Genomic DNA, 25,690 nt, shown 5'->3' with positions numbered 1-25,690 from the left:
CTTTTTGAAAATGCCCTTAAATGTATACATAGGGGCTGGCCCTGTGGTATAGTGGGCTAAGCAGAGAGTTGATTGGAAAGCAGTAGAATATGGCCCAAGTTATTGGGCTAGTACACCCACATGGGAGACCTGGAAAAAGCTCCTGGCTCCTGGCTCCAGATGGGTGTAGCTCCAGCCGTTGCAGCAGTTTGGGGAGTGAACCAACAGATGGAAGGCCTCTTTCTTTTTTAAAATTTTTTTATTTATTTGACAGGTGGAGAGTTATAGACAGTGAGAGAGAGAGAAACAGAGAGAAAGGTGTTCCTTCTGTTGGCTCACTCCCTAAATGGCCAGCACTGCGCCGATCTGAAGCCAGGAGCCAGGTGCTTCCCCCTGGTCTCCCATGCGGGTGCAGGAGCCCAAGCACTTGGGCCATCCTCCACTGCCTTCCTGGGCCACAGCAGAGAGCTGGACTGGAAGAGGAGAAGCTGGGACTAGAACCGTTGCCCATATGGGATGCCAGCGCCGCAGGTGGAGGATTAACCAAGTGAGCCACCATGCCGGTCCCAACCTCTTTCTCTCTCTGCTTCTGTCTCTCTGTAATTCTACCTTTCAAATAAATAAATAAAATATATTTTAAAATATGTATATACATATATATGTGATATTAATGACATTTTCTTTATATACGCATCCATTGATGAACATTTAGTTCACTTCCATATCTTGCCATAAATGTGGGAGTGTAGCTGTCTCCTTGAGATACTGATTTCATTTCTTTTTCATTTATACCCATAGATGGGATCGCTGATTCATAAGGTAGTTCTATTTTTAATTTTTTGAGCCACCTCTATACTATTTCCCATAATGACTATACTGGTTTACATTCCCAGTAACAATGAACAAGCATTCCCTTTTCTCCACATGTACACCAAAACTTACATATTTTTGATAATAGTGAGTCTAACAGGTGTGTGGTGATTTTGTAGTTTTGATTTGCTTTTCCCTGATGATATGTGATACTGAGCACATTTTCATACACCTGTTGACTACTTGTATATCTTCTTTGGAGATACATCTATTCAAACCCTTCACCCATTTTTTTAATCCAGCTATTTGGGATTTTTATTTTTTGGCTTACATGGTTTTTTGTTATTGAGTTGTATGATATTCTCATATATTTTGGATATTAACCCCTTGTAATATATATGATTTGCAAATATTTTGTCCCCTTCCATAGATTACCTTTTATTATTTTCTAAATTTAAAATTTTATTTTATTTATTTGAAAGGCAGATAGAGATCTTCTTACCACTATCACACCCCAGATGTGCATAACAGCCAGAGCTGGGCCAGGGAAAAGCCGGAAGCCTGGAAATGAATATGGGTCTTCCACATGGAAGGCAGGGACCCCGCTACTTGAGCTACCAGTGCTGTCTCCCGAAGGCGTTAATTATCAGGAAACTGAAATTGAAATCCCAGTTGGGACTTGAACATAAGCACTGCCATGTGGGATGCAGGTGTCCCAACTAGAGGCTTAAGCACTGCTCCAGATGCTCACCCCTAGGTTAGCTTTTTAATGTCGGTAATTTTCCATGAAGAAACTTTTTAGTTTGGCACATTCTCACTTGTCTATTTTTGCTTCAGTTGCCTGTGTTTTTGTTGTCATATCTAAAAAAGCATTGCTGGGCCAGCACTGTGGTATAGCAGGTAAAGCTGCTGCCGGAAGTGCCTGCATCCCATTTGGTCACCAGTTGAAGTCCCAGCTGCCCCACTTCCCATCCAGCTCTCTGCTATGGCCTGGGAAAGCAGTATAAGATGGCCCAACTGCTTGGGCCCCTGCACCCGCGTGGGAGACCTGGAAGAAACTTCTAGCTCCTGGCTTTGGATTGGACCACCTTCAACCATTGTGGCTGTTTGGGGAGTGAACAAGTGGATGGAAGACCCCCCTTTCTCTCTCCCTGCCTCTGCCTCTCTGTAATTCTGCCTTTCAAATAAATAAATAAATCTTTGAAAATAAATAATTGCCCAGATCATTGTCAAGGAGACTTTCTTCTACTTTTCTGCATAGTTTCAGATTTATCCTTAAGACTTTAATATATTTTTAAATGATTTTTGGGGGCTGGTATTGTGGCGTGGGAGGTAAAGCTGCCTCTTGAAACTCAGGCATCTTATATGGGCACTAGTTCGAGTCCTGGCTGCTCCACTTCACATCCAGCTCCCTGTTAGTGTGCTTGGGAAGGCAGTGGAGGATGGCCCTGGTACTTGAACCCCCACACTCATGTGGGAAACCCTGAAAAAACTCCTGGCTTTGGACTGGCCATTTGGGGGGGATGAGCTAACAAATGGAAGACCTCTCTCTCTCTCTCCCTCTCTCTCTTTCTCTGTACCTGTACCTTTCAAATAAATAAGTAAATCTTTAGAAAAAATGATTTTTGTATATGTTGTGAGACCAGGATCTGATTTTATTCTTCTTTTATTCTTCTCCATTTTTTCTAACACCACATATTAAAGAGGGTGTCCTTTCCCTATTGTGTGTTCATGGCCCACTTGTTAAAGAATGGTTGCCATAGATGGGTAGATTTATTTTGGGGTCCTCAGTTCTGTTGCATGGACCATATATATGTCTGTTTTTATGCTAAAACCTTACTGTTTTGATTACTATAGCCTTGAAAAATGTTTTGAAATCAAGCATGATTCTTCCAGCATCGTCTGTTGCCATTGATTTCTCAACAATGTTGCAGTGGATTCGTTTCTGAGAGGAGCAGCGTGGTGGGGGCAAGAGGCCTGGAGTCACCACACAGACCTTGGGAGTCGGGTAAAAGCAGGCTTGAGGGGAGCAGCCCACAGACTCGTTATTACAGTTGGAACAACATCTTATATAGCCAAGACCAGCCAATCTGGTCAAGGGGCGGTCTATGCCCCAACCAATCACAGCCTGTTGCCAGGCAGGCTCCATTGCCAGGTGGGTTTCAAAGCCATTCCTGAGTAACTGACACTCGCTTGCCAGTGGCCATCTTGGCATGGCCTTCTTATTCCACCACAATTGTCCTTCTTGCTCATGATTGCTTTGACTACTCAGGGTTTTCTGTGGCTTCATTTGAGTTTTAAGATTGGTTTAGCCAAAGGCAGATTAGAGAGAGAGGGAGAGACACAGAGAGAGGAATCTTCCATCCTCTGGATCACTCCCCAAAGGGCCACAACCTCCAGGGGTGGGCCAGGCTGAAGCCAGGAACCTGGAAGTCCATCCAGGTCTCCCACATGGGTGTCAGGGGCCCAACCACTTGGGCCATCTTCTATCTCTTTCCCAGGCACATTAGCAGGGAGCTGGATCAGAAGTGGGGCAGCCAGGACTTGAACTGGTACTTACATGGGATGCTTGCATCACAGGCAGTGGCTTAATCTGATGCACTACAACATCAGACCCTCCATTTGAATTTCAGGATTTTTTTTCTATTTAAGTGAGGAAGACACATGGAATTTTAATAGGGATTTGGATATTTTAATTAATTTTTATCAGTTTATGAATATCAGATGTCTTTCAATTTATCTCTACATTCTTTATTCTATCAATGTTTTGTATTTCAGTGTATAAATCTTTCATGTCTTTGTTTAAATATATTCCTAAGTATTTTATTATTTTTGTTGCTATGGGATTGTTTATTACTTGTTATTGAAATGCCATTGACTTTGTATGTTTTATGTAATCCTACAACCTTATTAAACTTTTGAATGTTGATTTTTAATTCTACAACTTTTCTAAACTCTTTTATAAGTGATAGTTTTTTTTTTTATTGCTGTAGTTGAGTCTAGGATTTTCTACATATAATCTTGTCACCTTAAAGTGGATGATTTTACTTCTTCCTTATATGTGTTTTATATCTTTTTCTCATTTAATTGCTTGGGCTAGAATTTTCATACTATATTGAATAGAGATGGTTTCCTTTTTTGTTGTTGCATTCCTTTTGTTATTTGCTCTTTTTTTGTAATGGTTGGCTTTGAATCTTTTCTATTTATCTTTTTTATATCTATTATAAGTGTTTTTCCCTCTGTGATAATATTGAGGCCTGCATAAAATATTTTGTAGTCTAAGTTGATAACAAATTAATATCAACTGCACACAAAAACTCTGTGCTTTTACTTCCTTGCCCACATTTTGTGTTCCTATAGTCAGAGTTTATTTCTTTTTACATTGTATATACATTAATAAATGTTTGCCTTTTCACTTCTATATTAGAGTTAAAAGGAATTTACACTCCACAATTACACTACTACATTATTATGTATTTGTTTATGTATTTACCTTTACCAGTGAAATTATGCTTTAATGTTTTAACATTATTGTTTTGTATTTTTGTTTGAATTTGAAGAATTCCCTTAACCATTTCTTTTAAAAAAATTATTTATTTATTTATTTGAAAGTCAAATTACAGAGAGAGGAAGAGACACAGAGAAAGAGGGAGCTTCCATCTGTTGGTTCACTCCCAAAATGACCGCAGTGGCCAGGGCTGGGCCAAACCAAAACCAGAAGCCAGGAGCTGCTTCTGAGGTCTTCCATATGGATGGTAGGACCCAAGCACTTGGGGCATCTTTAGCTGATTTCCCACGTGCATTAGCAGGGAGCTGGATAGGAAATGGAGCAGCCAGGACATAAACTTGTGCCTATATGGGATGTCAGCATGACAGGCAGAGGCTTAAACCACTACACCACAACTCCCGTCCCTAAACATTTCATATAAGGTAGATCTAGTGGTGGAAGACAACCTCAACTCCTGTTTGTCTGGGAAAGACTCTATCTCATTGTTTTTTTTTTTTTTTTTGTTTTTTTGTTTTTTTGTTTTTGTTTTTTTTTTTTTGACAGGCACAGTGGACAGTGAGAAAGAGAGAGAGAGAGAAAGGTCTTCCTTTTGCCGTTGGCTGGCGCGCTGCGGCTGGCGCACCACGCTGATCCGAAGCCAGGAGCCAGGTGCTTCTCCTGGTCTCCCATGGGGTGCAGGGCCCAAGCACTTGGGCCATCCTCCACTGCCTTCCCTGGCCACAGCAGAGAGCTGGCCTGGAAGAGGGGCAACCGAGAAAGAATCCGGCGCCCCGATTGGGACTAGAACCCGGTGTGCCGGCGCCACAAGGCGGAGAATTAGCCTAGTGAGCCGCGGCGCCGGCCAGATATAGTATTCTTGATTGGCAGGTTATTTTCTTTCAGGACTTTGCATGTATCATCCCATTTTTTCTTGGCCTGTGAGTTTTCTGCTGAGAAATCCACTGATACTTTTATTTCTATATACATCATGAGACACTCTGTTCTTGATACTTTCAAAACTCTCTTTTAACTTTTGCCAATTTAATTATAATGTGTTTGGGGGTAAATATATTTGCTTTGGTCAACTTGTTCAGAGTCCTTTCGGCTTTTTGAATCTGTTTTTCTATTTCTTCCCCTGAATGAGATGTTTCAGTAATTTTTCTTTCAGTAATTAGTCCAAATTATTCATTTCTTTTTTTTTTTCTGATTTTCTTCTACTTCTGGGGCTTTCATTATGTGGATATTGGTTTGCTTGATGATGTTCCATAAGCCCATAGGCTTTCTTTACTTATTTTCATTCTTTTTTCCTCTTCTACTGGATAATTTTAAATGACTAGTCTTCAGATTCACTGGCTGCTTCTCCTATTTGAAACTTATGTTGAAGCTCTCTGTTTCATTTTTCATTTAAGTCTTTTCATTTTCAGCTCTAAAATTCGGTTCCTTTTCATCTTTTGGTTTACATTCTCTTTTGAATGCTTCCATCTCTGTTTAAATTCTCATTTTTCTTATGTACTGTTTTCTTGACATCATTGAGTTGTCTCCCTGTGTTTTCTTGTAGCTTCTTAAACCAGTTATTTTGTCAGACAGTTCATAGATCCCCATTACTCTGGTGTAAGTTCTTGGAAATTGGTGTGTTGTTGCAGTGTAATAATCCCCTGATGGTTTGTGTGCTATGTAGCCTCATATTGGTCTTTGTACATTTGAAGGAACAGTCACCTCTTAAAGACACTTTGGACCAGATTTAGTGGTGAAGGATCAGCCTTGTAGTGCAAATGTGTCAGCCAAATGAGGTGCGCGGCAGTGCTGCATCTGGTACCCATTCTGAGAGGCACATAAGGACATTCGTTCTGGGGGTCTTGAGGCACCATCTGGAACCAGTGAGTGCAAGGCAGTGCTAGGTGTCAGGTGTGAGGCTAGTGACAGCTTACCTATGGTATGAGTATGTGTGTTGGTGATGGGTTTAGGGTACTAAGGAGGAGTGGAGTAGTATGGCAGCTCCAGTTCTGGGGGTGGAGGTTATGGTGCCATGGGCTCCAGGAAGATGCATCAGTTGGAGTCTGTGTTGGTGTCCTGCTCTCCTTTCACCTGTAAGGGGATACAGTGGCCAAAGAGATTTCTAGGATTTCTAGATTCCTTAGGAGATAGGGTAACACAAATAAAGTGTTTCCTGCACTTTTCTATGTGACCATTGCTGTCTCCAAAGGAACATTCAGAGCTTTTTGTATTTTATTCATGATAAGTTTTTGAAAATTAAATATATTCTGAAATTTTCTTTTAATATATCAAATACCACCACATATATTATACATTAAATATTCCTAAAATATTTAGAATATTTTAAATGTTATTTTTATTTTCTCAAATTGTAAGTATTTAAAAATATTCCTTAAAATATTTCTTAGGTAGGAGGGAATAATTTTGTATTTCTAACAGTAAAACTTTAAACTGTGTTACCATAGAGAATCCTCTTCTTTTAAAAATTATTTATTTATTTAATTTATTTGGAGGGGCAGAGAGAGAGAGAGAAAACGAGCTCCCATTTGCTGATTCACTCCCCTAATACTCACAATAACCAAGGCTAGGCCAGACTGAAGCCAATAGTCAGGAATTCAATCCAGGTCTCCCACAAAGATGGCAGGGTCCCCACTACCTAAGTCACCATCACTACCTCCCAGGGTGTGCATTAGCAGGAAGCTCCATCAGGAGTAGACCTGGGACTGAGACCCAGGCACTCAGATACAGGTTATAGGCATCTCAGGTGGTATCATAACTACCAGGCCAAAACAACCAACCCAGGAATCCTCTTTATTATGAATCCTTAAAACTCTCTCTAATGCAGTGAGACAGAAATGGGGATCTTTACAGTGAATAATGGACCAATCAATTTATACTGCTCATTCTATACATATTAATTTAAAATATATGGAATCGTAAAGATTAAAACCAAATTTGTTAAAATAAATTGCTACACATGGGTACATTGGCAAAAAAAATTCACATTTTTAAATAAAAAAATTTAGCATGATTTAAATAAATACCACATAGAATAGTGAGACTTTTTTTGTTTTTCTATGACTACGGAATATATTTCTATGAAGTTAGTCAAATTATAAAATCTGAAGGAATGATCTCTGTAGACTTTCCTCATTTTTAACATCAGATGCAAGTTCAGGGGGTTCCTAATACTACCTTGAGGTTTGTTATTCCCTATAAAGTCACCAGACCCACTGAAAACTTTGTACTCACAGGTATGGTTTATTATAGAAAAGAGATACAAATCTGTCAGTACAAACCAAAGGAAGAGACACCAGGGCAGACTTTTCGAGGGGAACCAGACAGATCTGGTTGTCTTCCCTCCCACCTATGGAGTAACAGATGGTGTTACCTGCTCCTGGACACCATATTTGACAATATGCACAGAGGGTTGCTAACCTGAGGAGCTCCTCTATTCACATATTGACTGTGTGGCTGACCTTTGGTCTGTACCCTCTTCTGGAGTTTGGACTAATATGTTTAGTGTCCAGTTTCTCTGGATATCACCACTGATAGGGTATAATGCAAAGTTCCATCACAAATCACATGGTTAAATTGTTGGTGGCTACAGCCCCTGAGCAAACAAGGACACTCCTATCAAATAGGATATTTCAAGGGCCTAGAGGTTACCTCCCAGAAGTCAAGAGAAAAGGCCAGGTCTCTCTTGGATAAGTTGATTCTTCCCTGTGCAGAAGAACAGGTTTTCAAATAGTGTATATCATCAACAGTAGCTGAAGTTGGATGTATTCTGTATTTGTTAAACTTATTAAAGGTGTACAAATTAACATGAGATTTTGTGTGTTGTTTTTTAAAAAATTAAATTGTTTAACCTGGCAAGTGTTTTTTTTTTTATTTTCAAGTTTTCATTTGAATGCTATCATTTATTGAAGAACAGGTGTTTCAGTTTGGATAATTGAGAGCAAACTGGTTTGCTCTTAGCAATGGCTTTCGAATTCTAGCAGGCATCAGAGTCACCTGGAGGACCTGTTAGAATGTTGACTGTTGGGTCTCATTCAGAGGTTCCAGTGCAGAGGGTCCGGGGTGAGGCCCTGAGAATGTACACTCGCCCAAGTTCCCAGATGATGCTGATGTTGCCAGCCCAGGGGCCACACTTTGAGAGTCACAGGAATGGGACGTGTGTTCCAGGCAGATGAAAGGAACAACATGTGTCTGTAAATGAGGCAGAATAAAGTCAGAGAAATCAAGAGACAAAAGTGCCACTTTCCATGACGTCAGGATAGTGTACATTACTTGCTAACACTGAGACCACAGGATGAGAGAATGAATTCAGTGAGCCTAAACCGTCACCTGCAATATGGCTGTGCACGTGAGAAAAGCATTGCTGTGTGCATTATTACTGTAACTGTGTGGACATCAAAGTGACTCTTGGTGACTTGTGTGAATGAAGTTTTGGAGAAGCATTTCAAAGCTCAAGATCCGTCTCTAACTCCGAAAACTTTTGTGTTTGTTTTCTCTATTCTGCAGGACCTCTCCTTGCTTCCTTGTTAAATCCCATGATTCTACCTCTCTTCTTTCTTTCCCGATTTCAGGCAATGTTCAGCCTTTGTATGGTGGAAAGTGGAGCTGATGAAGTGAATTTGCATGGTGTGACCAGCCTTGGCTTGAAGCAGGCTCTGGAGTTTGCATACACTGGACAGGTATGGTTCCATATGCTGTCTGAGAGCCCGTACACCATAGCTACAACTAAACAGAGGAGATTAACCTTGCAGAATGAGATTGGGTTATCGTTCTTGTTACTCATTGTGGTGTTCCGCAAATTGTTCACATTCTACTTAATTTTTATAACTGAAGTGGTAGAGAGTAAGCAGAGCAATTTTATTTTTAATATGATCCAGTATACACAGTATTTTAATCTTAACGCAGTGCTTGCTGGTATGTTTTAAAAATATACTAAAGAACTGGGGCTGGCGCCATGGCTCACTTGCTTAATCCTCCACCTGTGGCGCTGGCATCCCATATGGGCACCAGGTTCTAGTCCCAGTTGCTCCTCTTCCAGTCCAGCTCTCTGCTGTGGCCCGGGAAGGCAGTGGAGGATAGCCCAAGTGCTTGGGCCCTGCACCTGGGAGACCAGGAGAAGCACCTGGCTCCTTGCTTCGGATTGGCTCAGCGTGCCAGCTGTAGCAGCCATTTGGGGGGTGAACCAGCGGAAGGAAGTCCTTTCTCTCTGTCTCTCTCTCTGTCTAACTCTGCCTGTCAAATAAAAAAATATACTAAAGAATTATTATAAGGACAATTTTGCAGATAACTTGAATTCTCACTGTTACCACTGCAGCTCAGTGATTCATTCATGGCTTTTTGTTTCTTAAAAATTAAACAAAAGAAATTAAAGCTCCAAAAAGCAATGTCCAGTGTATGGCATCCTATCCTCTACACATACCTCAGAGTCTGGGTCTAAGACACTTAGGTTAGAATGTGATGGTTTGAAATCCTAATTCATTCATCCCGAAAATTGTGACAGGATTCATAGGGATCTTCCAAGGGCATCCATCTATGTTTGAGAACTCCTCAAATAAATCAGCTCGATATACAGACTGGATATTTATCCACTTTTGTAAAATTTTGTTCTTTGATTACATTTCATCCAACTTGGATTCAGTATCTTCTATACTTTAAAAAAAAAAAAAAACCTTCTTCTCTCTTGAAAGGTTCATATCCTGGTGAGATAAAGAGGCAAATATGTTATTACACATTCTCATTTGGATTGAAGTGTAAAGGAAGCAAAATATAAAACAGTATGGGGACAGGTGGTTGTGGGTTCATGGGGCCATCAGTACAATATTCCCCCAGAGAAGGTGGTATTGGGTCTGGAATAATGCATGGGAGTTCAGCGTTTCACCAAATTTTCTCTAGAAACACATGATATTGTCTACTGTCTTCTGATGTTAGTAGAGTTCAGGATATGTTCCATATGATAATTGAGGGAATTCTGGCAGCTGCAATGAAAATAGTGAAAAGAAAAGGAAAAATAGCCCATCATACTATAAGGCGTAAGAGTGTTAACTATTAACAACAGGAGTCACTGCACTAACTACCCATGCAGGACTTCTGTCCTCAATGAGTTGTATTGAGAGTTAACTGCAAAACTAGCTCAAATGGTTGTGTGTGTGTGTGTGTGTGTGCAAATTGTTGAAATCTTGACTTAGTATAGAGTTGGTCTTCTGTGTACAATGTTAATAGAAAATTAATCTTAATGGAGAATGGAACTGGCAAGGGGAGAGGAAGGAAGTGGAGGGGTGGGACAGTGGGTATGGTGGGAAGAATAACTATATTCCTAAGGTTGTACTTACTAAATTTATATTCCTTAAAAAATAAATTAAAAAATTTATAAAAAGGTTATGGGCCACAAATTCAAGGACAGCCCAGCCAAATTTTATGCATTGTAAAATTAAAGCAGGCAGGGGGCTGGCATTGTGGCATAGCAGATAAAGTCTCTGCCTGTGATGGAAGCACCCCATATAAATGCTGTTCGTGTCCTGGCTGCTCCACTTCCAATCCAGCTCCCTGCTGATGTGCCTGAGAAAGCAGCAGAAGATGACCCAAGTCCTTGGGCCCTTGCCACTTAACCTGGGAGACCCAGAAGAAGCTCCTGGCTCTGGACTGGCCCAGCTCCAGCCCTTGTGGCCTTTTGGGGAGTGAATAAGTGGATGGAATCAATCTCCCTGTTCCTATGTGTGTCTCTGTCTCTACCTCTCTGTTTGTAATTTTGCCTTTCAAATAAATAATTAAATCTTTAAAAAAATTAACTTAGGCAATGTCTCTTTTTTATCTGAATTATATTCTTGAACTTACGCATGCCTATCTCCAAAGATTTATAGCCATCAGCTCATACTTTACTGACGTGCTATGGAAATGACATAAATACTGTTTTTTTTTTTTTTTTTTTTAAATAAAGCTTACTGGCCTGCGCCGCGGCTCACTAGGCTAATCCTCCGCCTTGTGGTGCTGGCACACTGGGTTCTAGTCCTGGTCAGGGCGCCGGATTCTGTCCCAGTTGCCCCTCTTCTAGGCCAGCTCTCTGCTGTGGCCAGGGAAGTGCAGTGGAGGATGGCCCAGGTCCTTGGGCCCTGCACCCCATGGGAGACCAGGATAAGTACCTGGCTCCTGCCATCGGATCACCATGGTACGCCGGCCGTAGCGTGCTGGCTGCAGTGGCCATTGGAGGGTGAACCAATGGCAAAGGAAGACCTTTCTCTCTGTCTCTCTCTCTTACTGTCCACTCTGCCTGTCTAAATAAATAAATAAATAAATAAATAAAATAAAGCTTACTTAAGTAAGTAGTTTCTGTTCTTAACTGCATTAGCAACCAAATAGTTTAAACTTCGAGGCTAAAGGCTATAAAGCATGTTTAAATTGTCAGCAAACACAGGGCACAACAATTGCTATGAAGGCTGAGCTAAAATACACATACAAATATAAGAACCACCATTCTATTTGCCTTGATTGTTTTGTGTTTTCTTTCAGAATGTCCGAGTTTACACACACTCATATACACATGAACACTCATGGGATCTTCAAAGAAGTTTATGGGAAATGCACATAGTGACAAAACTATGCTTTGATTTTTAAGTGCTTTCTATGAAAATATACTTAGCTTTTAACTCTATTTTCCATGAAATTTTTGAAGACCATATATATGTATGTATGCATGCATGTGTGTGTCGGTGTATGTATGTGTGTTTACTGCCTGTGGCAAAAAATGTCATTGAAATGTGAGCTGAAAATAGAAGGGTAGCTGACTTTTCAAAAGGTCAAAACACTACTTGGCTGGGGCTGGCACTCTGGAGTAGCGCGTAAAGCCGCCACCTGCAGTGCCGGGATTCCCATATGCACGCGGGTTCGAATCCCAGCTGTTCCACTTTTGATCCAGCTCTCTGCTGTGGCCTGGGAAAGCAGTAGAAGATGGTCCAAGTCCTTTGACCCCTGCACCCATATGAAAGTTGCAGAGAAAGCTCCTGGCTCCTGGTTTCTGATAGGCGCAGCTCTGGCTGTTACAGCCATCTGGGGAATGAACCAGCAGATGGAAGACCTCTCCCTCTCTTTCTCTCTCTCTCTGCCTCTGCCTCTCTAACTGCCTTTCAAATAAATACATAAATCTTAATTAAACACACACACACACACATGCACACACACAAACACTACTTGGAAATAGGAAAGAAGTTTATAGAAGGGCAGCCATAGAGATAGCCCAAGAGTCAGGTGCCTCACTGCCTCAGATTCCACTTTTATGAGAAAAAGAGAAATATGAGAAACCGTGTATAGGTAGTTAGTTTATGCACCTTCACAAGGGAAAAAAAAAAAAAGGAAAGAAGGAGAAGGAAAATGGGAAAGAGATAGCAGAGGGGAGACCTAGGGTCGGACCTGGATTTGCATTTATTCTGTCTGGAGACCAGAGACCCATATTTTTCAGGATTTATTTATTGAAAGGCAGTTAGAGAAAGAGAGAGAAAGTAGGGGCCCAAGCACTTGGATGATCCTCCACTGCCTTCAGGTGTACCAGCAGGTTGCTGGATTGGAAATGGAGCATCTGGAACTCGAACTCATGCATATGGATGCTCGGGTCACAGGCAGAGGCTTAACCTGCTGTGTCAGAGTACCAACCCCAGAGAACCGTTCTTGACTCTACCTGCATGGAGCAGTGCTGGGCCTGCAGCGTAGGGTAACTACTCACCTGTTCAGTTTGTGTACGGAGGGGCAGAGCTGACATCTCACGGAATACCTTCTAAGAGAGAGTCTACAGCACCTGGAACTTCCTGTGTGCTGTTTAACCTCCTCTTTAAAACAGCTCAGAGGAAATTGGGTGAACCCATATCAAAGACGACAAGCCCAGGGAGGTGTAGCAAATTGATTGAGATAATTCTCCCAGTACATTTTGACCCAGTTAGTTAAACCCAGTCCTCCTAATTTCAAGTCTGTTGTCTTGTTTGAATGTCCTATGCCATGAGGAAAAAGTTAAGCTGTGTTTATTATATATTGTTGAAGGAGGCAGGGAAGTGTTTAGACATTTTAGAGAATGGTCTCTCAACACAGAAGTTATACCTTTGCAACATTCAGTCTAGGAGTATTTGGAATTGTTACACTGTACTCTTGATGTGATCACTCTCTGCTTCAGAGTGAAAGTTGATATGGTCTTTCCTAGACAAGATCCAAGGAATTCTGTTTCATAAGCATTAAATTGACTTCACAGTCAATGGTTTCCCATTGCAGTAGCAATGTAGACAATGGGGAAAAAAGTGAAATTGTCATATACTCAGGAATCATGAAAAGCTGCTTTCTCTTACTATGGAATTGAAATTAACATTAAGCAGAGTTGGGAATATCAAGGTATGAATGAAGGCATAATTCCTCAGTTCCTGGGTTACTAGTTACTGTAATGGACATTCACTGGTATATAGTCTTTAACCATGCCATGTATATAGATTTATAAAATTTCAGGGTTGACACTGAATTTATCTACTTATAGCGATTTCAACTGACAGCTGATTGTATGTTTTGTCAGTTGTAGTAAGTATAGTATAAAATTTAAGGATTTTAAGTGCCTGAAAATTGTTGCTGTCTTGGAGAGAAGTTGGAAGTACAGAGTGGGAGTGATGAATGAATACCGCTAAGTGTAACGACGTGTGTGTGTCCCTCCTACACACAGCTCTAAAGTATAGCCTTCTTAAAATTGGCCCACAGATTTCATCCTGGATATTTTAATGAAAAAGCAAACTTTCCATTAGGGTAATATATGTCCTGAAAATGCATGCACTTTTCCTACCAAGTAGCAAAGACAGGTCTACATGAGCACTCTGCCTTGGCACCTATTAGAGACGTGCCTTCTCTCTGAGCATGCCCTGTTCAATACTTTGCTTAAGCAGAGCCTGGGATTCATCTCAACCCTTGTGGATATCCTTGCACAGCATACAAAAATGCCATGGTTACAACAGACCCAGCCATGAAGGGAAAAGGGGCCAGCCATGAAGGGAAAAGGGGCCAGGCTACACCTCTTCTGCAGGCAGTGTTCTGAAAGCTAGGTCAGGTATAAATGGTGACATGTCACTAGGTAGATCTGCCTTAAGGAGAAAACAACTACAAAGTGAATCCATCTAAGAAAACATGAAATTCCACTTACCCTAGTGGCAAGGAGGCCCATCCTGTAACCCTAGACTCCTTTACTCTCCTGACCCTCCAGGTGGCCAGGAATGTTTGGCCCCAGTCTTGAGTAGAATAGGAGAAAAGACTGATGGAGATGTTGCCTGGGTTAAGCAATCCCATCCAACCTAGACAGGAAGTCAGCCACATAGAAGCAAGGAGATGATGCTAAAAACAAAACAAACAAAACAAACCGGAAAACAGCCATACAGCGAGAAGCAGACAGCATCTTCAGAACTTTTGATAAAGAGAAAAGCTCTGCTTGGAAAGTGGGAAAACTTTCATCCCCAAGGACCTTGGTTAAAGCCTTTAGGAATTTGAACAGCTTAGGACCAAAAAGAAAGCAAACAGGACTGAGAAGTGCAATAAAAACATGTTTGTCACTCTGGCTATGATGATGTCAAGGAAGAATATAATTTTTTTAAAGATTTATTTATTTTATTTGAAAGTCAGAGTTACACAGAGAGAAGAGAGGCAGAGAGAGAGGTCTTCTATCCAATGGTTCACTCCCCAATTGGCCACAATGGCCAGAGCTGTGCTGATCTGAAGCCAGGAGCCAGGAGCCTCCCCCAGGTCTCCCATGCGGGTACAGGGGCCCAAGGACTTGGGCCATCCTCTACTGCCTTCCCAGGCCACAGCAGAGAGCTGGGTCAAAAGAGGAGCAGCTGGGACTTGAACCGGCGTCCATGTGGGATGCCAGTGCCTCAGGCCAGAGCATTAACTTGCTGCACCACAGTGCCAGCCCCAAGGAAGAATATACTTGTAACCCAAGCACTGAGATAAGCACCTTACCTACAGTGGAGCAAGGGTTTTGACCTATTCAGCTTCCTCTTTCTTTTCAGGGAATGATCCTCTCCCATTCTGTCCCTTGCAGCCTGAAGGAGAGATTCTAGAGACCTGGTGAAGAGAAAAACTATCAAACATCAAATGATAGTGACACTTGTAGTTTCCTTTAAAATTCCCCCACTTCCAGGAATAGTGAACTTGTTGGCCATGAACCTGCTAAGTCATATCTGGGGCTTTGTAAAAGTACGAGCCTTTGGTATCTGTGGTCCCTTGCTTTTCTCTTCATCATCCAATAGCTCCAACTATTGGCTTTTCAACACCACAGAATAACTTAAAGGAGACACCCATCCTAAGTACCCTTCTCTTGAGAAATCTTCAGTGCAGTTTCCCCAAGGAAATATTGTGTAAATATAATTATTAATATTTAAAGCCTTTGGAAATCCAAAGACGTCATATTGTCTATTACTGAAAACATTTTTTTAGCTATAATGGCAATCATGTAAAAATATTCACACAGTCAGGAATTAAAAACTAAAGGAATGCTTCCCATTTAATTTCCCTGTTTCGACATAGTGAAATTTTTCTCTTTGATTCTCATTTCGTTCCCTAATAAATTCTTGTTACTTTTATAAAAAATATATGCCTTACAAGACTTACACAGTAGCATTGAATTTTGGTGATCATTGAGACTATTTATTCTCCACAGAGAAATACTGTTATCTGGAAACCTGAGCATCAGGCCTGGCTGCAGAGTGATGGGAATCTTGATTGGAACAGCTTTTCCATGGACCATCCCTTCAGGGGGTGGATGTGTCAGTTTATATGGGAAAAGTCCCCATCAGATTTACTTGTAAACATAACGTGGCCGAGCTAAATAGTAGCACATGGACCATATCTGGGGTAAATTTTTGTTAAATACTTCTCTTAGGAACAGTATTAAGACCATTCATACTCATATTGAATCTGTTAAAAATTAGTTAAAAATTAACTTTGGAAATTTATATTCACTAAATAAAAGTTTAAAAAAAAGAAAATGTGGTATGTAAACACAATGAAATATGATTCAACTATAAAAAAGAATGAAATTCCATCATTTGCAGCAAAATGGATGCAACCAGAAGAAATCACTTTGAGTGAAATAAGCTGGACCCAGAAAGACAAATACTGCACATTAAAAAACAAACAAAAAAGAAATATCTGTATATCAGTATTGCTGCAAATATAGTCTTGTAAAACTTTGTTTTATATTTTTGTCAAACCAATGGTTAAGAATGTTATACTGCAACAGTTTTAATGATCTGTGATCACTTTAAAATTTACTGTATATGGGTGAAATGGCCATTTTTCCATTAAAATATTATTTATAGTCATTGTCTATATTCCCAATTAACTAGGGTCTTTTTCCTTTTCATTTGTTAAATATCTTATTCTATGAAGTATTAAGTCTTTTTACTGTGATGTGATTTTAAAATGTTATCTCAAAAACTAAAAAAGAGAGAGAGAAGAGGGTGAAGGGAGGGGGAAATGAGGGAAAGTTCACACAGATTAGTCTGTTGCCTGCTTTAGCTGAAGTTATTCTGTGTTCACCTTGCTTATGAAGGCTGTGTGCCTAGTGAAAATTTTCTGGCTACCCAGGATGTCAAATAAAATAACAAACCCTATAATGATTTGGTGTTTAAAAATGGTGAGTACAAGTTGCTATCTGTTTATTGTGAGGCAGTAAGAAGTGAGATTCTCAGAAGTCCAAGTTGTGATGGATCCCCAACACCACCCTTTTCTCTGCTGAGAAACACTGAACAACATTTTAGGGCCCACAGCCTTGTCTGCTGCTCTTGAAGAACCATTGATTGAGACCAGATAGAGTCATGTGGGAGGCCTCCTCCCTGTGGAGCAGGGTCAGTTCTAACTGACCATCTCTGCTTCATGCCTCTCTTCTCCTTTATTTATTTATTTATTTATTTATTTATTTATTTATTTTTGGGGGACAGGCAGAGTGGACAGTGAAAGAGAGAGACAGAGAGAAAGGTCTTCCTTTGCCATTGGTTCACCTGCCAATGGCCTCTGCGGCCGGTGCACCGCACTGATCCAAAGCCAGGAGCCAGGTGCTTCTCCTGGTCTCCCATGCGGGTGCAGGGCCCAAGGACTTCGACCATCCTCCACTGCACTGGAAGAGGAGCAATTGGGACAGAATCTGGTGCCCCGACCGGGACTAGAACCCGGCGTGCCAGCGCCACAGGCAGAGGATTAGCCTATTGAGCCACGGCGCCAGCCCTTCTCCCTTATTAAATCTCTGCGTGCTCTCTGATCACAATGAACACAAAGGGCAGTTGCTGCTGCAATGGTTACAAAACCATTTGTTCAGCAGACTGGGGGAAAGGGGTGTAACTGTGGCCACACTTCTGAGATCAACTTTCTAATTTAGTTACAGAACTAATGTTTTGATTCTTTTAGAAAGCACATCCCAATTTTCCCATAATAATTTGCAAGTTTTGAGTTTCTTAATTGTCTTTTAGTCACTCTGCCAAAACAGGATGCCTACCCTCCATCCACCCAAAATTTGATTCAGATTTGAAATGAATAATGCTGTACACACCACCACCAGCACCACCAGAGGAATAGAAGGTTTGTTACTCACATAATGAGTCTGTCTGTGGAGAGCAGGATGGCTGTATTCAGGGATGATTTGAGTACCTAAAACAGGGTCAGAATTTATTTAGGAAATGATTTTGAGTGCAGCTAACACTCATAAATTCCAATAATCAAGAAAGAACACAACTGTAATGACTTTTGTTGAGAACTATTTCCAGACAGAGCTATCAGCTAATTACCGGGGCAAAGGAGAGGACCCTGGATGCACACCATGGACCATAAAGCATGAGGTAGGGGACTTTTTGCTGAAACATTCAAGAGAAGCAAGCGCACACAGTGGAAAACCTCTCCTGCAGGGATAAGAATGGCTTGAAAAGTTATTTGTACCTCCATGGTTGTTGTAGCTCGATGCACAATGGCTAACATATGGAATCAACCCAGATGCCCATCAACCGATGACTGGATAAAGAAAATATGGTATATATACACTATGGAATATCATTCAGCTTGAAAAACAGTGAACTGCTGTCTTTTGAAACAAAATGGATACAACTGGAAACCATTATACTTAGTGATAATAAAATAAGCCTGTCCCCAAAAGACAAATGCCATGTTTTGCCTGATCTGTGGTAACTAATAGAGTACAAAAAAAAAAAAAAAAAAAAAAGAGCAAAATTGACATTTTGAAAGTTGATTATTGTTTATAGTTCTTGTCTCTACTGTTGAGGAACAGTGCTTTTTCTTCTTACTATTTGTTGAATTTTTTACTTAGTGGAGGGTTAATCTTGTGATTATAAAATAAACTGAAAAGTGTATCAGTGTAAAAACTAAAAGAAAGAATAAGGAAGGAAAGAAGAGGGAGGGTAGCCTCGGAAGGATCACTATGCTCCTAAATCTGTGTATATGAAATACATGAAATTTGCTCACCTGATATTAAAAAGAAATGGTTTAGAAGAGCAAAGAGTGCTGTCTTGTGTTGGCTTATATAATGCTTAGGAGGTGGGCCTGGGGCGAAGGTTCTCCATCCAGGCTGGGGCTTACATGGTTTGAAGGGAGCTTTTGGGCTTTCTTTAGCATTGCCCAGTTAAAGGGCAAGCATGAAAGAGGGAAAAGTAGGGCTTGAAAGCTGTCAGCAGTCAAACATCAAAAATCCAGGCAGACTCTAGCATTCGACTTGAGCAGTAGTCACATTCCAAGCACAGATATTTTCCTTTGGGTCATTGTTAAACTCATCCAAGTAATGAAAACAAAATATGTTTGAACACTATGCTTACAGTGTTTATAATTATTCTTGACACCCATCTGTGCAGGCAAACCCATTGGCCCAAGGTGCTAGAGCTGACAGGTATAGGTCATACACACTAGTAGCACTGTGAGGGTCTCCAGAAATCTGAGGTATTAGGTGACAAGGATGGGCATGGCCCCTCTGTTTTAACTGCATTTTTGTTATGTAAAATTCTATTCAAATGAACTTATTTGTTGCCCTCTTTTTATCTACTCTCCTTACATCTTTTTACCCCACTGCCCACAAAAGGAACTAGAAAGGGAAATAGTTCCTTTTTACTCTTGATAATGGTTTAATTGTCATAAGTAGGGCAATCAATAATTGCCCTTTCTCTTACTGATGTTGAAATTGGACATGACTCCCTAAAATTTACACAAAAAATGTGGCCCTTTAAAGTTCCCCAGAAATGCTATCTGGGGTGCCACATATGCTACTGGAATTTGGGGTGCCATACGATTTCACCATATGCTTATTAATAGATCCCAATATTAATAAGCCCGAGAGGGTTCTTGCCTAATATTTAGAGAAGAATTATAAATACCGGCACAGATAAACGAGGCAGCATGGTAACGTTTTAGGCTTTTATTTAGTGCGAGAGGTATCTAGGAAAAGTGAGGGCTTTAGTTCAGGCTGGAGAGAGGGGAAAGTCTGGGAACTGGGGTAGCGTCCATACCAAGCAGAGAGCAGGCCAAAAGCCACGTGCAGTGAGCACCTTGAGCTGCTATCCATGGCTTTTCACCGGCAGCAAAGCAGAGGCAGAGAGCTTCATTTAAGAGAGAGGTAAGTATGGATTCATACCGAGCACCAGGAACCAGCCACGTGGAGGAGCAGCATCTAGGCTGGGAAGCCTAGGGCGCATGGCCCAAAGGCCACAGAGGCGCTGGGCTACAGCAAGGCCCTCCTGGCAAGACCCAGGAAAAAGAGAAGGGCCGGGCCACACTGTGGCCTTGCTTTTAACCCACTTCCAAAGAGGAGTGGTTAATTAACCTGATTGGCTGGTGGGCACCCAGGTGTGGCCAGGTAGGGAGATGAGGTCACACAGGGGCTTGGTGAAGGTATCAGGTAGGGTGTGAAGTCACAGGGGCATAGCGAAGGCATGGTCTTCCAGCTCACAAATCTAATCAATTTTAGCCTGTATGCCTGCCTACTTCAATGTCTTTGAAAGTAAAAATGTCTGGTACTCAGTAACTAGCAACAGTGGACCAACCCACATATGTTATAGTTATGTGCGCTTGTTTTTCTTGAATGTCTCAGCAGAAAGTTCCCTACCACACATTTTACAATCCATTGTGTGTATCTGGGGTTTTTCCTTTGTCATGGTATTTCTAAACAGAAATCATTACAATTATGTTCTTTCTTCATCAACAGGATTTCTGATTGTTGGATACCCTCAAAATTATTTCCTAAATAAATTTTGATACTTTCTTTAGGTACTCCCTGAAATTGAGTGGAGAGAGGTTAACTGATTATTTAGTAAACCTTCTTGGTTAGCTCCTTAATTCGCTTAAGAAATATCAGCCTATTGATGAATTTTTAAAGTGCATGAATTTGTTTGCTTATTTGACAAAGGAGAACAATTGCACTCCAAGTGTCATCCTGTTTGTTGGACAGCTCTTAATCTATTTAGGAGAAATTATACACATAAAAGATTCCCCAGGAAACATATTGACTCTCCATCTGGTTTGTTGGCCTCAAACTCTTTTGCTAGGCTTTAATATAAAAAGGCCAGCACTGCTTTCCCAAGATGAAATTTTTAGATACTGTAACTTACCTACATAAATTTCCCTAGACTTCAGTAGAATGCCATGGCCATATTTTTTTGAGGGGGGGGGGTTGTTTTCTTTTTTCTTTTTAAACTTTTTATTTAATAAATATAAATTTCCAAAGTACAACTTTTGGATTATAGCAGCTTTTCCCCCCATAACCTCCCTCCCACCCACAGCCATCCCATCTCCCTCTCCCTCTCCCATCCCATTCTTCATCACAATTCATTTTCAATTATCTTTATATACAGAAGATCAACTTAGTATATACTAAGTAGAGATTTTTTTTGACAGGCAGACTAAGACAGAGAGAGAGAGAGAGAGAGAGAACTTCCTTTGCCGTTGGTTCACCCCCCAAGTGGCTGCCGCGGCCTGCGCGCTGTGGCCAGCGCAACCCGCTGATCCAAAGCCAGGAGCCAGGTGCTTCCTCCTGGTCTCCCATGCGGGTGCAGGGCCCAAGGACCTGGGCCATCCTCCACTGCCTTCCTGGGCCACAGCAGAGAGCTGGACTGGAAGAGGAGCAACTGGGACAGAATCCGGCGCCCCGACCGGGACTAGAACCCGAGGTGCCAGCGCCGCAGGTGGAGGATTAGCCTATTGAGCCGTGGTGCTGGCAGTAAGTAGAGATTTTAACAGACTCACCCACACAGACACACAAAGTATAGAGTACTGTTTGAGTACTAGTTTCACTGTTAATTCACATAGTACAACACATTAAGGACAGAGATCCTACATGGGGAGTAGTGCACAGTGACTCCCCTTGTTGATTTAACAATTGACACTCTATTTATGACGTCAGTAATCACCTGAGGCTCTTGTCATGAGCTGCCAAGGCTATGAAAGCCTCTTGAGTTCACCAACTCTGACCTTATTTAGACAAGGCCATAACCAAAATGGAAGTTCTTTCTTCCCTTCAAGAAAGGTACCTCCTTCTTTGGTGGGCCATGGCCATATATAAAGAAGAAACAAAAGGAAAGATATCTGTAATAAAAATAATCATATTTCAGCATGTACAGTCTAGGGCGCAACTCTTCCAAAACACATAAAGAAATAGTTACTTGTTTACACCTATAGGTACAATCATCATGACTGAGATAGCTACATACAGATACTAACTGACACACAGAGGTTGTGCAGATAACACAAGGGCATACTCTAGGTCACACGATTTTCCAAACTCATGAACAACTCCTAGAAAAATTCCAAACAAAGCAAAGTGACAATCTTCTCTTGGTTTTTATGGTGGTAGCTTTCTTGGGGGAAATTCTGTGTATCTTGACACAGAACAAGAGCAGAAAAAAAGGTATTTATATGTATGTAATACACAGTAAGGACCTGTGCTTCAGTCTTTATCAAGCTTTTCACTAGTGCATGCCTAAAAGGACATTCCAGTGTTTAGGCTGCAGGGCAATTTTTTGTGTGGGTGGCTGCCCTGTATATTGCAAGGCATCTGGCTGCCTAGGGCCACTGCCCAATGAATGCCAGTAGTGCTCACCGTTCTGAGGCAATAAAAATGCCCACATAAATGTTCAAATTGCCCTCTGGAATGTGGCATTATGCAACTGAAAAGCCATGCTGAGGGAATCCCAATTTTATTCTTAAATTAAGCCAGAAAATCAGAAAATTGAATATTTGTGTTCTAAAGAATTTCTTTATTAACCTTTACCTCTTTTTTATTATTTAGTAAATATAAATTTCCAAAGTACAATTTATGGATTACAATGGCTTCCCCCCCATAATTTCCCTCCCACTCGTACCCCTCCCATCTCCCGCTCCCTCTCCCATTCCATTCACATCAAGATTCATTTTCAATTATCTTTATATACAGAAGATCAATTTAGTATATATTAAGTAAAGATTTCATCAGTTTGCACCCACACAGAAACACAAAGTGTAAAAAACTGTTTCAGTACTGGTTATAGCATTACTTCACATTGGACAACACATTAAGGACAGATCCCACATGAGAAGTAAGTACATAGTGACTCCTGTTGTTGATTTAACAATTTGACACTCTTGTTTATGGCATCAGTAATCTCCCTAGGCTCTAGTCATGAGTTGCCAAGGCTATGGAAGCCTTTTGAGTTCGCCGACTTCGATGTTATTCTGACAGGGTCCTAGTCAAAGTGGAAGTTCTCTCCTCCCTTCAGAGAAAGGTACCTCCTTCTTTGATGGCCCATTCTTTCCACTGGGATCTCACTCGCAAAGATCTTTCATTTAGGTCTTTTTTTTTTTTTTTTTTCTGGCCAGAGTGTCTTGGCTTTCCATGCCTGAAATACTCTCATGGGCTCTTCAGCCAGATCTGAATGCCTTAAGGGCTGATTCTGAGGCCAGAGTGCTATTTAGGACTTGTGCCATTCTGTGGGTCTGCTGTGTATCCCGCTTCCCATGATGGATCATTCTCTCCCTTTTTGAATCTATCAGCTAGTATTAGCAGACACTAGTCTTGTTTGTGTGATCCCTTTGACTCTTAGACCTACCAGTGTGATCAATTGTGAACTGAAATTGATCACTTGGACTAGTGAGATGGCATTGGTACATGCCACCTTGATAGGATTGAATTGGAATCCCCTGGCACGTTTCTAACTCCACCATTTGGGGCAAGTCCAGTTGAACATGTCCTAAATTGCACATCTTTGTACAATTTGTAAACTTTACCTTTTAAGCAGTATTCTATAAAATATACTTTTGATGGTATTGAAATCATCACCAATTGTTATTAGATGTCAGAGCTTGGAGAAGCTGGAATATGCTTCAGCGTTTTCACTTTTGATCTCGTATTAGGTTTTTTTCTTTTTTAGTTTTGATGCTAGGAAGCTTAGAGCCACCTTTGGCCCACTTCTAAGCATTATCAGGATGGTTATATATCTTGCCTACACATACATGCGTATGGACATACATGTATACGTATGTATCATCTCCTGATCTTGTATTACTTTATGTTTCCCATTTTTTTCTTACCTTCAGGTATTTATTTTCCCCATATTTGCATCAATGCCTACTGTCCTCTTGAAATAGGCAGAGAATAAGTATATAAAATGAATACAAAGACATGGGTTTGTTTCTGAAAGGTTTTGGAGTTGCAGAGACCCTAATGTTAGCCATAGGCATGAATGTAAACTGGCACTGCACATCTTCATTTCTGTTTATGAAAAGGAAATATCTCCAGATTTCTGAGTTACTCCATAAATAACCATTTCTTTTGCTTTTCAAACTTTTTCAATTTGGATTCTATCACTAAGAGCAAGGGAAATGAAAATTTCTTGAAAAATAAATTACTCTTTTTTATCTATCAAAATCCAAATGTTTATACAAACAAATTTTTTAAAGATTTATTTTATTTATTTGAAAGACAGAGCTACAGAGAGAGATAGAGACAGAGAGAGAGGTCTTCTATCCACTGGTTCACTCCCCAGATGGCCACAATGGCCAGAGCTGTGCTGATATAAAGCCAAGAGCCAGGAGCTTCTTCTGGTTCTCCCACGCAGGTGCAGGGGCCCAAGGACTTGGGCCATCTTTTACTGCTATCCCAGGCCACATCAGAGAGCTGGAGCAGAAGGGGCACAACCAGGACTAGAACCGGCGCCCATATGGGATGCTGGCGCTTCAGGCCAGGGCTTTGACCTGCTATGCCACAGTGCAGGCCCCATACAAACATAATTAAGAATAAAAGTAAACAATAGTATAATCCAAATTCTTATTTATTTACACACTGTGTGTTATCTAGACTTTTTCCAGATATCTATGTCATTCAATGAAGATTTTGTGATTATTTTTACTTCAATATATTTCCCATAATTAGATAAGATATAAATTCATTAATGCATAAATGCATAGTATATAAATAATGTAGCTCTTTTGTAATCCAGCCTTCTATTTATAGGATTATATTTAGGTAACTTCTATTTCTGAAATTACTTGATCAAGAAAAGAAACATTTTTATAGGAAATGCTTTCTGTTCTAGTTTTACAGTGTGAGACAATGAACTTAAAAACTTTTCCCCTTAAAATAGAATTCTTGAGCCCTCTGCTGGAAGCATTTGGTATTTATGTAATGTGATAGCATATGGGAGTTTTACAATTTTAAACATGCAATTTAAAAAAGAAACGACCTGATAGCAAAAATACCTGGTCTTTGTGATTGATATCAAGATATATAATTGGCCAAACAGAAATTTTGAGAAGATTCTTTTTATTGCAGATATTCCATTTGAGGATGAGAACCTTGAAGTAGAGCAATGTGAATATATTGAATGCCCTACATTAACTGGTAGGGATTTTATATACTATGTTTTAAAAATCCATTTATATTTTATTCTCAAATTGAGATTCATTAATTTAACAACTAGTTAATGATCATCTACTATGTGTTAAGGATTTAAATGTTGGAGATGCATTGATGAAAAATGCACATTGAATGTTTTCTCAGAGTTAGTCAAACCATCAGTGGAAGTGCCAGTCCAATATACAACTGCATTTATATGAAATTAATTATGAAGGGTCTGAATTTTCTGGTAGGGAGCAGTGAAATATGTGAGGATGTTCAGTGCTCCAAAAACTCCAGTTCAGATAGGAGAATGAATCATTGCGTTGTACTACTTCATAGAGTTCTAGCTGAAGAATAAGTTATTTTTACACTGTACTTTGTGGGGCCAAAAAATAGTAATTTGTTCTATGCTCATCAAATCAATATAACTCCTGAAAAACTGATCATAGCCTTGTATCCTTATATGCATTTATCTGTCAGGGTAGAAATATTTTGGCACAGCCCAAAGAATACAAACACTGCCCCAAAAGGGAGCTACA

At 40.5% G+C, this 25,690-nt stretch overlaps 1 protein-coding gene across 5 annotated transcripts in view; it reads left to right on the top strand.

Moving 5' to 3' along the window:
- Positions 1–25,690, top strand: part of KLHL32 (kelch like family member 32) — a 256,551-nt gene that overhangs the window by 116,747 nt on the left and 114,114 nt on the right. For all 5 annotated transcript variants that reach the window (XM_051855442.2, XM_008263237.4, XM_017345291.3 and 2 more), the window contains one exon: positions 8,860–8,967. In XM_051855442.2, coding sequence (XP_051711402.1) covers positions 8,860–8,967 — 108 coding nt within the window. The remainder of the gene's footprint in view (positions 1–8,859; positions 8,968–25,690) is intronic.

The sequence above is a fragment of the Oryctolagus cuniculus genome, chromosome 5, assembly GCF_964237555.1.
Source record: "Oryctolagus cuniculus chromosome 5, mOryCun1.1, whole genome shotgun sequence".
Lineage (NCBI taxonomy): Eukaryota > Metazoa > Chordata > Mammalia > Lagomorpha > Leporidae > Oryctolagus > Oryctolagus cuniculus.
This window is presented reverse-complemented; position numbering and strand designations above follow the sequence as displayed.